Consider the following 11,804-nt stretch of genomic DNA (forward strand, 5'->3'; position numbering starts at 1 on the left):
CGACAACTTGATGGTGATGAGATGGCCGAAGTGAAACGGCGGCGGCGGCTGCGATCCCATCGAGGAGACTGGCTGAGGTGAGACCACCGTGGAGACAGTCAGAGGGGCAGCCGGCGCGGTGACAGAGGGCGCGATGGCCGCGGTTGACGCCGCGAAGCCTGCCAGCGCGACGTCCTCCGCCACCAGCGGCGCAGTGGCTGAGGGCGCGACAGCCGCGGTTGACGGGGCGGCGGCGGTGTGGGCCACAAGCGCCTGCCCGGGCGAAGTAGCAGCCGGCGGGAGCGCGAAGAGGGAGCCGACGCTCCGTGTCCCGATCGGCGCCTGAAGGGAGGCGGCATCCAGCGGCCTCGAGAGAAGTGCCGCGAGGGAGGTCGGCAGAAAACCGGTGGCGGTGGAGCCGGACGCAGCGGCGGACGTCATAGCAGTCGGGCGACGGCGACGGCGGGCGCGGCGGCGGCGGCGGTGGCGGCGGCGGCGGCGGCGGCGGTTTAGGGTTTTTAGGCGGAAGCGGACGTAACCTAGCGTGATACCATGTAAGACAATAGGCTTTGGGGGGAACCGGCACAACCCTCTAGGGGTGGCCTATCACATATATATATAATGAGGTGGTATACAACGTTACAATATACACATGTAAATACAGTCTAACAAGCGCTGAGCTTGTGGTCTGAAGAATCTGCATAGCCTGATTTGTCATTTGGAGTTGCTAGTGCTGTCCAAGTTCTTTCTTTGTCAGCGCAGCGAACTCTGCTTTAGCTTGCACATGCTGGACCCTCATGTTGTCGATGCAGGGGAGAAGCGTGATCATTGTCCTGTATTTGTGGAGAAGTAATTCTAAAGAAAAAAGGAAAAAAAATGTTATTCGAACGTACCGCTGTCTCCTCGCTGAAGTTAGCCAGATTCCTCACTAAGGCCTTTGGAGATGCATTACCTGACGTACAACCAGCAGATCCCCTCACAGAAGTTAGCCCAATCATCAAATCAAATGATTTCATTGCGGTTCTCAAGTTAAGTATTATTCATTGATTGGAGGTCGAATGGAATTAAAGTATTATTCCTTTCTTTCCACATATACATTACAGCTAGAATCGGATGCTAGCTGCTAGTCTTCTAACCAAAGCACCCCCCCAAAAAAAACTACTTCTTGATCTGTTAAGCACCTGGTGTCGTTTCCTGCTATACTTTGGAAGAAACAACTTTTCAACTCCTCATATTCCTCATAAATCGTCATTTTGGTGCTACATTGAACGATATGAATTTGCCTACCCTACAATTAGAATGAGCTTGTTGTGCATCATAAGTTAACTGGACTAATTTGAAACAAACTGACCACTTGTTTTCTTAATTAAGCATATGGGAGTTGCAGCGGTTAATTGGTAATTGGGAGCAATACAACCTTGGCTAGAAAAGTGGAATAAATGACGTGCAGTTTTGGACAAAAGTAGCTGCCTTGCCTTGGCCTGCAAGGATCATTGATCCACCAGCTCCATATCTTACCTCCTTGCTGCTTTTGGTAAAGCATCAGATGCTCTCTCTCGTACTACAATGAAACCTAAAGTGTAGTTTGATCAAAGGCTAAGTTGACAGTATTCTGCAGGGAAACCAAAAGGATATTGGCAGGGACCAATATCTCCCGAACTAGCATTAACACCAAAACCTCATATCACAGCAAGAAAGCAACGAGAAGCATGGAGGCGACGGCGATTAGCTTGGGCAAGGCTGTGCTCGAAGGTGCTCTGGGCTATGCAAAGTCCAAGGCGGCAGAGGAAATCGCGCTGCAGCTCGGTGTCGAGCGCGATGTGAACTTCATCAAGGACGAGCTGCAGATGATGCAGTCGTTCCTGATGACGGCCGATGAGGAGCAAAGCCACAATAAGGTGCTCACCACCTGGGTGAAACAGATTGGGGTCCTGGCCTATAAGGTGGAGGATAGCCTCATGGATTTCGGCCTCCACTCGGAGAAAAAACCATTCTTGGGCTGCATCCCCCGCAACCCAGGTGATCGACGCCGCATTGCCAATGAGGTGAAGGAGCTGAGGGCCGAGGTGGAGGATGTGAGCAACAGGAATCTGCGCTATCGCCTCATCAAGGAGAGTTCAGCCTCTAAGCCTACCGCGGCAGAGGAGCAGGTCAGCAATGCCACTGCAACACTGTTTGGCATCAACGAAGCAAGACTTGCCGCCTTGGAGCACGAAAAATCATCAGAGGCAGACCTCCACCAGCTGATTACCAGCAATTATGTGGACCTTAGGGTGATCGCCATGTGGGGCACTAGTGGTGATCTCGGGAAGACGTCCGTCATCCAAGAGCTTTATGATGACCCAAAGGTATTGAAAAGGTTTGGATTCCGTGCTTGGATTAGGTTGATGCATCCTTTCAATCCGCAAGAGTTCCTCTCGAGCTTGGTAAGGCAATCTTATGAAAACTCCCTTGAGGAGCTTGGAAAGCCTGAACAAGAAACAAGTGTCGGGGCTAATGTTTTGGCCAAGATGGAGAAGATGGATCAAAGTGATTTAGTCCGTGTGTTTAATGCACAGTTGTGTAGCAATAGCTACCTGATTGTGATTGATGACCTATCCACAATAGTGGAATGGCATTGCATTAAGAAGTACTTTCCCGACAACAAGAAACAAAGCCGAATCATCGTTTCGACGCTGCAAGCTGAAATTGCAAGCTTGTGCACAGAGAAACCATTACAAGTTTCGGTGTTGAAGCAGTTGTCATGTGATCAAACTATTTATTTGTTCCACAAGAAGGTAAATATTTTTCTTGTATGTTTTCTGCCATGTATTTGTTCCTTTTTCTATATGAATGATTGATTGTTCTTTCATTTCACGGCTAATTGCAGAATTCAGAGGAGCAGATCAGCATGAGCAGTGTTCGTGTGGAAATGTACGACACCAATGACGAAGCAATGCTTGCTGCTCTGGAGGAGGAGAAACAGAAGGTGGGACTCTGCCAGAAATTAAATAATTTTAATTGCGTTGTCTGGATAATATTTGTGTTGTATAAATGTTTCGTAGTGTGCTCCCTTTACATGCACGTTCAAGCAGTGGAATGAGCTAATCCTGTTCACAGTTGCGTTAATTTAAAATGTGAAGGTGTTTTTTTCAAGTTGAACTGAGGATATAAATGAGAACTTAGATAATTTGCTGGGAATTTCACATAGAAAATCATCAATGTTTAGAAATACCCGTAGTTAGTTTTGATGCGAAAATGTGTAGAGACACGTCCATAAATTCTCATAGATCTGTTTTTTGTTCAGGCTATGCATGCATCTTGTTCTGACGAGCCCACTTTCGACTCAAACAAAGTTACTACTACTGAGAAACACACAACAATGCCCGCCACTGAAATACAAGAGGAATACCATGAACTTAATAATGCAGGTGAAGAAAAAGTTCATAACTCAACTGCTAGAAAGAAGTTTGACCACAGCAGGACATTGTCACTGGCTGATGAAGTGCTCTGTGGGCGAGAAACAGAGAAATCTATTCTTATCAAATTAGTTAGCCAACCAGACAACGATCAAGGCTGGAAGGTGATCTCAGTTTGGGGAATGGGGGGTCTTGGAAAAACCACCCTTGTCAGAAGCATCTACAGAAGCCAGCAGCTTGGTAGCTGGAAGCGTGCTTGGGCCACTGCATTGCGTCCTTTTAACCCTGAAGTACTCCTTAGAGATTTGGCTTTGCAACTTCAGGATACTATTCAAGAAGTTCCTGCCGGATTAACAGCAACTCGAACACAAAACAAAAGCATATCAGTAATGAAACTTCAAGACTTGAAGGATGAGCTAGCTAGGGTACTAAAATCAAAAAGGTGCCTTGTTGTTCTTGATGATATATCATCCACTTCGGAATGGGATTTGATCAAATCATGTTTGGATAATGCTGGAAGGATCATAGTCACCACAAGACAAAAAAATGTGGCCAAAAAGTGTTCAAGAGAAGACAAGAACATGTACTTTCTCGAAGGTCTGAAAGATGATGATGCACTTGACCTCTTCATAAAGAAGGTAGTTTTGTAACTAGTACCATTTCTTCTCTTTCATATAAGTTTTGCTTCACATTTTACTCGTAAGCTTGATATTTCTCTCAATTCAAAATTTAGAAGTATTAAAGCTGATGTCTTCTTTGAAGATAGTGTTAATCAATAATAGTTCATACCAAAATATTATATCTGGAAAAATGTCCACCAACAGATCAGGGAAAATATTCGATAAATATTAGATCTGAACTCGCCTGCTAATTTCTGGGTAAGCTCCATGGTCTGTTTGTGTGATTGAGTAGCTTTCTTGGACACTGCAAGTGTAGCCTCCCGATGTGCAGCGTGCTTGGACCTCCTGTGGTCTTGGGCCGGTGATGGCCATGGGCTGGTAGTTTGTGTGTGCTATCTGGACTATGCTAGTGGTGTTTCCGTAGATCCGTCAGAGGCGGGGGAAGCAGCAAGCATGTTGATACGCCGATTTGAGCTATGTCTGGTGGCTTGCTAGATCTGCGAGGCATTGTCTAGCTCCCAGGTTCACGGTGTGATCCATGACGCAGAGGTGATGCTGCTTCTTCTGCCAATGAAGGGGGACATGGACGAACTTGTGCCATTTCATCGTAGTGATGTCCCTTGTACACCTGTGTTGGATGGTATATCAGTAGTTATCAGTGCCTCAGACTGCAAGGACGATGAGCATGCTTTGGCTAGCTTGGGTTGTCTACGTCATGAGGCGGCAGGAGGACGACATTTAGTAGCTCAGGAGTTTGTTGTGATAGATGTAGAGTGTGGTAGGTTGTCGACCACGTTTGGTAGTTCAACATCTTTATGCCATGTCCAGGGCATCGCATGTGCTTGTCTTGGTCAAGCCAGGGCTTTCTCCTTCTCATTGTGTGGGTCATGCTGTATTTGACCTACTTTATCGGAGGAGGATGCACCATGGTGGGGGAAAGCCTTTGTCAATGGTGTGAGGTTGTGATTTACTGTTGCTGATGGGCTACCATCTTTTCTAAAGTTGGGGTGCATGTGTGTGCGCGTGTTCGTGTGTGGATGGCATCAAGGCCATTGTTGGTTTATTGGAATGTGTGTTGTAATGAGCGCCTAGCGATTTGTTGGCTATTGTCCTCTGCGTTGGTGTTTTGATGTGCTTGCATATTCTTAGCCTACATTTATTTTAAACAGTGGAATAAGATGCAAAGCTTTTGCGCATTTTTGGAAAAAGTTTCATTGAAAATTTGCAGTTTTTGTGCCGTGCAAGCAAATTTGAAGAATTAAAGTATTAATTTTGTGCCCTCAATTATTTTCCATACGCTACAGAAATGCAACAAAGATTACGTTGCGATTGTAATTAGGTAGGTTGAGACAATCAAATCACATTCTTTCTTGCCCTGAGCAACATTCTGTAAATGTTTTGCCTCCTTGATTTAGTTGTAGCGTCAAATGTTTTCACCATACCAAAGTGATACATGTCTATTTTTAATGTAAGCTGGTGAAGTCGCTAATTACTTTGTTAGGTGTGAGTTTCTTTTTTTCCGGTATTTCATGGAGTTGAGCAATACTGTTCTTTTGCCTGTACTGTTTGAGTGAATCTTATCATGAAATTGAATTAAATTGTCAACCAATCATCAGGTTTGTTACCAGGCTTATGCGCACAAATTTTAAGGGCTAAAGTAGCAACCTTGTTATCCTCAAATTTATTTATTCGTTTCATAAGCAAAATTTGCAACATTATTAAAAAATGTAATTGTGCAAAATACTTGAAAATTTGTAATCGTGATTTCTTCAGAATTTCTTGGAAGCACAGCTTTTTTAAACTGGGGCATGTGCCCCTATGTGCATATTTTGAATTATCGCACTCATGCTCTCGGGTGCACACTTTAATTGTAGCAGTATCTAGGATCACAATGTTTAGTGCACAACTTAGATACAAGGTAATCTGAATGCTGATGAATTCTCCATATGAAGAGAATTTCATTTTATATCACTGTCAAGTAAGAGTAAGAAAAGGGAAATTTCAACAAAGAAGTTAAAAGTCCAAGAGAATAATTTCATAAAAAACTTATCCTAAGGGTCAAGGATTTACTTATAGAATCTACAACTTGAAGCTAGGACAAACAAGTTTATATTATTTCATATTCTTAGTTTAGCAACAATAATTCTTTAATCCAAATAGTTAACTTTGTCAAAATATGTCCATTACAGGTATTCAAGGACAATATTGACAAACATGATTTAGTCCCAGCTATGATGGAGCAAGCAAGACTCATCCTACATAAATGTGATGGACTTCCCCTTGCAATATCGACTATCGGTGGATTCCTAGCCAGCAAGCCAAAGAATGCTATTGAATGGAAGAAGATGAATGATCAAATTAGAACTGAATTGGAGATAAATCCTGAACTTAGGACAATAAAAACAATTCTTATGAGGAGCTATGATGGTTTGCCATACCATCTCAAATCTGTTTTCTTATACCTGTCCATATTTCCAGAAGATCATAGAATTAGGTGGGGTCGCTTGGTGAGGCGGTGGATTGCAGAGGGTTACTCAAGGGATATGCATGGCATGAATGCAGTTGAACTTTGTCGGAGGTACTTTGATGACCTCCTGGATAGGAGTATGATCCTGCCAGGGGAAGGGATACACCAATACAAACAGAAAATCAGTTCTTGCCAACTTCATGATATGATCCGTGAAATATGCATCTCAAAGGCTAGGGAGGAAAACCTTGTTTTCACATTGGAGGAAGGATGTTGTTTGAGCGACACACTAGGTGCAATACGCCATCTTGTCATAGGAAGCAACTGGAAAAGGGATAAACATGTGCTGGAGAGCATGCTAGACTTGTCACATGTACGGTCATTAACCGTGTTCGGAGAGTGGAGATCATTTTTCATCTCTGACAATATGAGGTTCCTCCGAGTGCTTGACTTAGAAGACACAATGGAGTTAAAAGATCATCATCTGGATGATATTGGGCACCTCCGTCACCTCAAGTATCTTTCTCTTCGAGGATGTCGGAACATTTTATACTTGCCTAATTCTTTGCGAAATTTGAGGCACCTGGAAATGCTGGATGTGAGAGGTACACGTATATATGAGTTGCCAACAACAATCACCATTCTTCTGAAGCTACAGTACCTCCGTGCAAATACTTATTACTACCACGGTGGTAATGTCAAGTCAGAGGGTGACATAGTTGAGAAGTATGAAGATTACACTAGACATGTTTCCACATGTCGAATATGTGGCATTTGTTTGTGCAGAGGCCATCTTTTCTTGAGACCACAAGTTCTAGATGCTGGTTTGAACAGGTATGATATATTCAATCTATACCGTTTCCAGGAGATGACGCTAGATGGTGTTATACTTCCTAAAGGGATTGGTAAATTGAAGGCCCTTCACGCACTAGGTGTTGTGGATGTTTCCGGGAGAAACGGAAATGCCACTATAAAAGAGTTTGGAGAGCTTAGTCAGCTACGTAAGCTTAAAGTGGGTGGTGTGAGCTGCAGAAACATCAATGAGTTATGGTCTGCCATTGCTGGTCATAATCAACTTCAATCTTTATTAGTTGGAATGGAGTACATGCACTGTGCGTTAGATGACTGTTTGGGTGAGGGTTTGTTGCCACCAAGCAGCCTCGAGAGCCTCGCTCTGCTTGGTAAGCTAGTCAATGTAACAGGATGGATCCATATGCTTCAGAATCTCTCCACGTTGGTGCTAAAGTGGAGCAGATTGAAGCAAGATGATGCCATACAAGCCCTCGGGGTGCTACCAAATCTTGCAGTTCTACGTTTGAGGACGGATTCGTTCTATGGGACACAACTCCATTTCCAGAGCTCATCTTTCCCGACTCTCGTGGTGCTGGAGTTGTATTGGTTAGACAACCTCAAGTCGGCGCTGTTTGAAAAAGACGCAATGCCTAAGCTCCAGCTGCTACAAGTTGGTGGGTGCTTAAAGCTGGATGCATTCTCCGGGCTGCCAGCCCTCACAAGCCTCAAGGAAATTCGGTTTGATAGAAGATTTCGTCTCAGTGAAACATTGAAGGAATGGGTACAGAGTGACGTAGCGGAGCATATGAGGCACGTCAGAGTGAATACTGTTGACTAAACTTTGTTTGTATGTATGTAAATATGGATTCCATGGGAGACCAAAGATTGGTGTGTGTAGACAGTTGCTCTTGTAATGGTTCCTCTAGTACTAGTGTAGTGGATACCGCCATGGCAGAATAACCACTCATTGCTTGGCAGAAGAATACAGTGTAATGATTTCTTTTTTCTTTGTTTCTGGATCCTGCTACAGTTGTGTACCTTCGAGTCGAATGCGGTTCTCAAGTTCAGTTAGCTAGTGTTAGTGATGCTGGATTGGCTGTTGCACTGCCAAGTGAAGCCAAAAAAAGAAGAGCAGAGCAGCAACAAACAGGGGTACAATGACAACAGTCCGTTTATTCAGAGTCGAGACGGTGCATAGCATAGCATAGCTGCTGCCAAGCACTGACGAAGAGCCAAACGTTCCTTGAACCAAGAACGGGGCACTACAAGCTTCTTCCAATCGCACATCTCCGTTGAGGAGAGTGATTTGATGTTGAGTGGTACTCTACTTATTATACACCTAGAAGCTAGAACTAGGAGGAGGAGAGCATACACGTCAAAGGCGGTTCGCCCATCTCCATTTGGAAGGCTATAAATGCTCGGCTGAATACGGCAGGACAGTAAGTAATGCATAGAATAGAAAAACCACAAGCTACTGACAGGAGCTCTGTAGTTCCTTTTTTGTATTGTAGTCGAGCATCGACAGGTGCTCTGTAGTTCCTTTGTGTTCTTACTTGTAGCTGAAGCCAAGGAAAGGACATGAGCAACAAACAACGACAAGGTCCATTTATTTTCAGAGACAGAGACGGAGCAGTCGAAGCGGCAACTCCCAGTTTTACATTTACAAATCCGTAAGCTTAAATTCCTTTTGTTTATTTCCCTTTTTTCTAACTAATGTACATTTGCTAATAAAAAGTAAGAACACAAAGTGGGTTATGCATGTCACAACTGAATTTAGTTTCATAACGCGATCTTTCTCTGTAAGTTGCTCCCAGGTTTACAAATCTGTTGTCACTTTGCATTTCTCTTTTTCCCTTTGATGGAATAGGCGTTTTCCATATTTGGAACTAACTGAAATTACCACATCAACGAAAATTAAGTCTCAGGTTGGGTTAGTATTCATTGATTTTAGTTGTATCCAATGTCATCGGATATTCAACTGGAAAAGATGTTGTCTTGGCTGTTGTGCTCTGCTAACTGAAGCCAACAAAAGGACAGCAGCGACAAAGAATGACAGAGTTCATTCAGAGATGAGACGGAGCACTCAAGGAGGTCGCACACACACCAGCTCGCCTCCAGCATCTCAACAGCACGGCAAAAGTCCCTTCAACAACATTTGAACCAACCGTAGATTATGGAGTGATCGGGTGGAGCGTGATGATATGTTGGAGCACTCGCTACCCCCTCTTGATCCTGCTGGGCTTGACGCCTTAGTTAGTGGTTGCTCGGATGTGCTGGCGACAGAGGTGACCTCGGTGGAGTGTTCACCGGCTTCAGTGCTACCCGCGGCAATGGTTGGTCAGACAACCGAGCTTGGCATCGACGGTGGGGAGTCACGTGGGCAGGCGGCCCCCTGTTCCCCCACTAGTTACGCGCTTCGCAGCAGAGGATGAGCACGGTGACACCTTGCGCGGCTGGTGGTGTTCCGCGCGCCAGAGGGAGTGCCAGGTCGGGGGTTGCGCGGACAGGTGGCCCCTGCTCCTACCTCTCCCAAGGCGCCCCGGCGGGGGACGGCATATGCAGCTTCCCCTATCTGCAGCCCTCGGTTGACATCGAAGGGCGCTTCCGGCCCGGCGACGGTGGTGGCTGCTGGGGCTGCGCCGGTAGGGCCAACGGTAGATGGCTGCATCCCGATTAGTTCAGCTCAGTTGAGCCCTGTTGGGGGTTGGACAGGAGGCCCTACCCCCGAATAAGGCGACGCGGGACGAGATCATCGCCTTCGGAGGGATCACGGATCCTGTGCCCGAAGGTGGACGGATGAGCTGCCGGCTCCAGGACCAGCCGGATATTGATGACATGCAGTCACGGTGCGCCATGCGGGCGGCCAAATTTCATGACATTGAGGTCACTACCGGTATGTCAGTCAACACTTCCAATTCTATTTTGCATTTTTCCGATGATGAGTTGATACATAATGCAAATCAGTTGGGAGTGTCGTTGGGTAGTAATGATAGTGAAATCTCTAATTCTATCAATGATATCCTTGAACTTGAAGCGGAACATGCCTTAGAAATGATCCAAACTTAGCGGTTGTAAGCCTATGAATGATTCGGATATAGATGCGTTGGGGGTTAGAGTACTTGATAGATTTTGTGCGGATCTTGCACCCTCACATCCCGAGGCTGAGGAGGATGAGTGCTTTATTTCCCCAAGGGATTCAAACCTTGTTGATATTCAGGCGGCTAGGTCCACTGAACTCGGTTGTGAGGACCGGGTAGAGGACCAAATCAAGCCTAAGCGCAAGTGGAAATGAAAGATTTATCCGGCTTCAGCCGTGCGCAGAAGTGCTAGAATCCGGACCACTAAAAAGTTTCATGATGAAATATGAAGGGAATCTTTTGGAATAGCAGAGGTCTTAAGGACTTGGCTAAAAGAAGGTTTCTAGCGGATGCACTACTGGAAACAGGGAATTTGCCATCAGCCAGCTCTTTGCCATCTGCCAGCTGATGGCAAAGAACGTCTTTGTCATCTGCTCATAAAAAACAGATGGCAAAGAACTGACAGACGGCAAAGAACATGGTTGCCATCAACCAATTCTTTGCCATCTACTAGTGGATGGCAAATAATCTTTGCCATCTGCCAGCAGATGGCAAAGAGGTTGGCAAATCCTGTGCCCGTCAAAAGTGTGACGGCGTACCAGCCCCACCTCTTTGCCATCTGCCAGCAGACGGCAAAGATTCTTTGCCATCTGCTGGCAGATGGCAAAGAGATGGGGTAAATTTTTTCCAGGTAAAAAAAACTGTGGGATTATTTTTGTTCTCATTGGTTGAAATGTTTGTGTCATGGATTGATGACATGGCATCCATCCATCCATCCATCCATCCATCCCATTTATATCTAAACAAAAAAAAGAGAAAGAAAGAAAAAGAACCCCCACTCCCCGGGCAGCCCAACCACCCAAACCCTACCCCATCCCTCTCCAGCTCGCGCACGCTCGCCGCCGCCACGTCCGCCGCCGCGGCCGCACTCAGGGCGCAACGGCCTCCTCCCCGCTCGCCGCCTCACTCCGCCTCGATCCCCTCCGTCTGCGGCGCCTTCACGCCGTCGTCCCCATCACACCGAGCCGCAACACCTCTCCGACATCGCCCGTCCCGAGCCGCAAGACCTGCCCGGACGCCTACTCCTCCATCGCCTGTCCGGCGAGGCAGGGGCCAGGCGGAGATGGAGGTCAGCGCCTACTCCTCCACCGCCCCAGAAGCGAAAACGGCTCGCGCGGGACGAGGTGGAGAAGCGGCGGCACGCGGCGGCGCATGTGAGCCCCGACCTCGCCCCTCCCCCTCCTTTCCTTCTCCGGCCAGCAACGGCCTCCCCCCTCTCCACATCTCCCCTGCAGCACCCCCGGCACCCGCCCCCATCTCCCCGGTCGGCCTGCATCTCCGGCCATCTGCTTGGTAAATGCACATTTTTCTTTCATTTTGGCTAGACTTAGGCAGCCTTACACAATTTAGATATCTTTTACAGGAACTTATTCAACCAGTGTGTTGTGAATATGAAACGGCACACATTGTT

At 46.3% G+C, this 11,804-nt stretch overlaps 1 protein-coding gene across 1 annotated transcript; it reads left to right on the forward strand.

Annotated features, from left to right (window-relative positions):
- Positions 1-1,405: 1,405 nt before the first annotated feature.
- Positions 1,406-8,265, forward strand: LOC119326435 (disease resistance protein Pik-2-like). The gene is made up of 5 exons (XM_037600079.1): positions 1,406-1,513; positions 1,588-2,756; positions 2,849-2,947; positions 3,266-4,015; positions 6,187-8,265. The coding sequence occupies exons 2-5, from the start codon at positions 1,689-1,691 to the stop codon at positions 8,092-8,094; spliced, it is 3,825 nt and encodes a 1,274-aa protein (XP_037455976.1). The 5' UTR covers positions 1,406-1,513; positions 1,588-1,688; the 3' UTR covers positions 8,095-8,265.
- Positions 8,266-11,804: the final 3,539 nt, after the last annotated feature.

The sequence above is a fragment of the Triticum dicoccoides genome, chromosome 6B (genome assembly GCF_002162155.2).
Source record: "Triticum dicoccoides isolate Atlit2015 ecotype Zavitan chromosome 6B, WEW_v2.0, whole genome shotgun sequence".
In the NCBI taxonomy this organism is placed as follows: Eukaryota; Viridiplantae; Streptophyta; class Magnoliopsida; order Poales; family Poaceae; genus Triticum; species Triticum dicoccoides.

Excerpts from the sequence above, each read along its gene's own strand:
- LOC119326435 (XM_037600079.1), top strand. The coding sequence starts at position 1,689 with ATGGAGGCGACGGCGATTAGCTTGGGCAAGGCTGTGCTCGAAGGTGCT. Across the intron at positions 2,757-2,848 it reads TTTATTTGTTCCACAAGAAG|AATTCAGAGGAGCAGATCAG; the intron begins GTAAATATTTTT and ends GGCTAATTGCAG. Across the intron at positions 2,948-3,265 it reads TGGAGGAGGAGAAACAGAAG|GCTATGCATGCATCTTGTTC; the intron begins GTGGGACTCTGC and ends TTTTTTGTTCAG.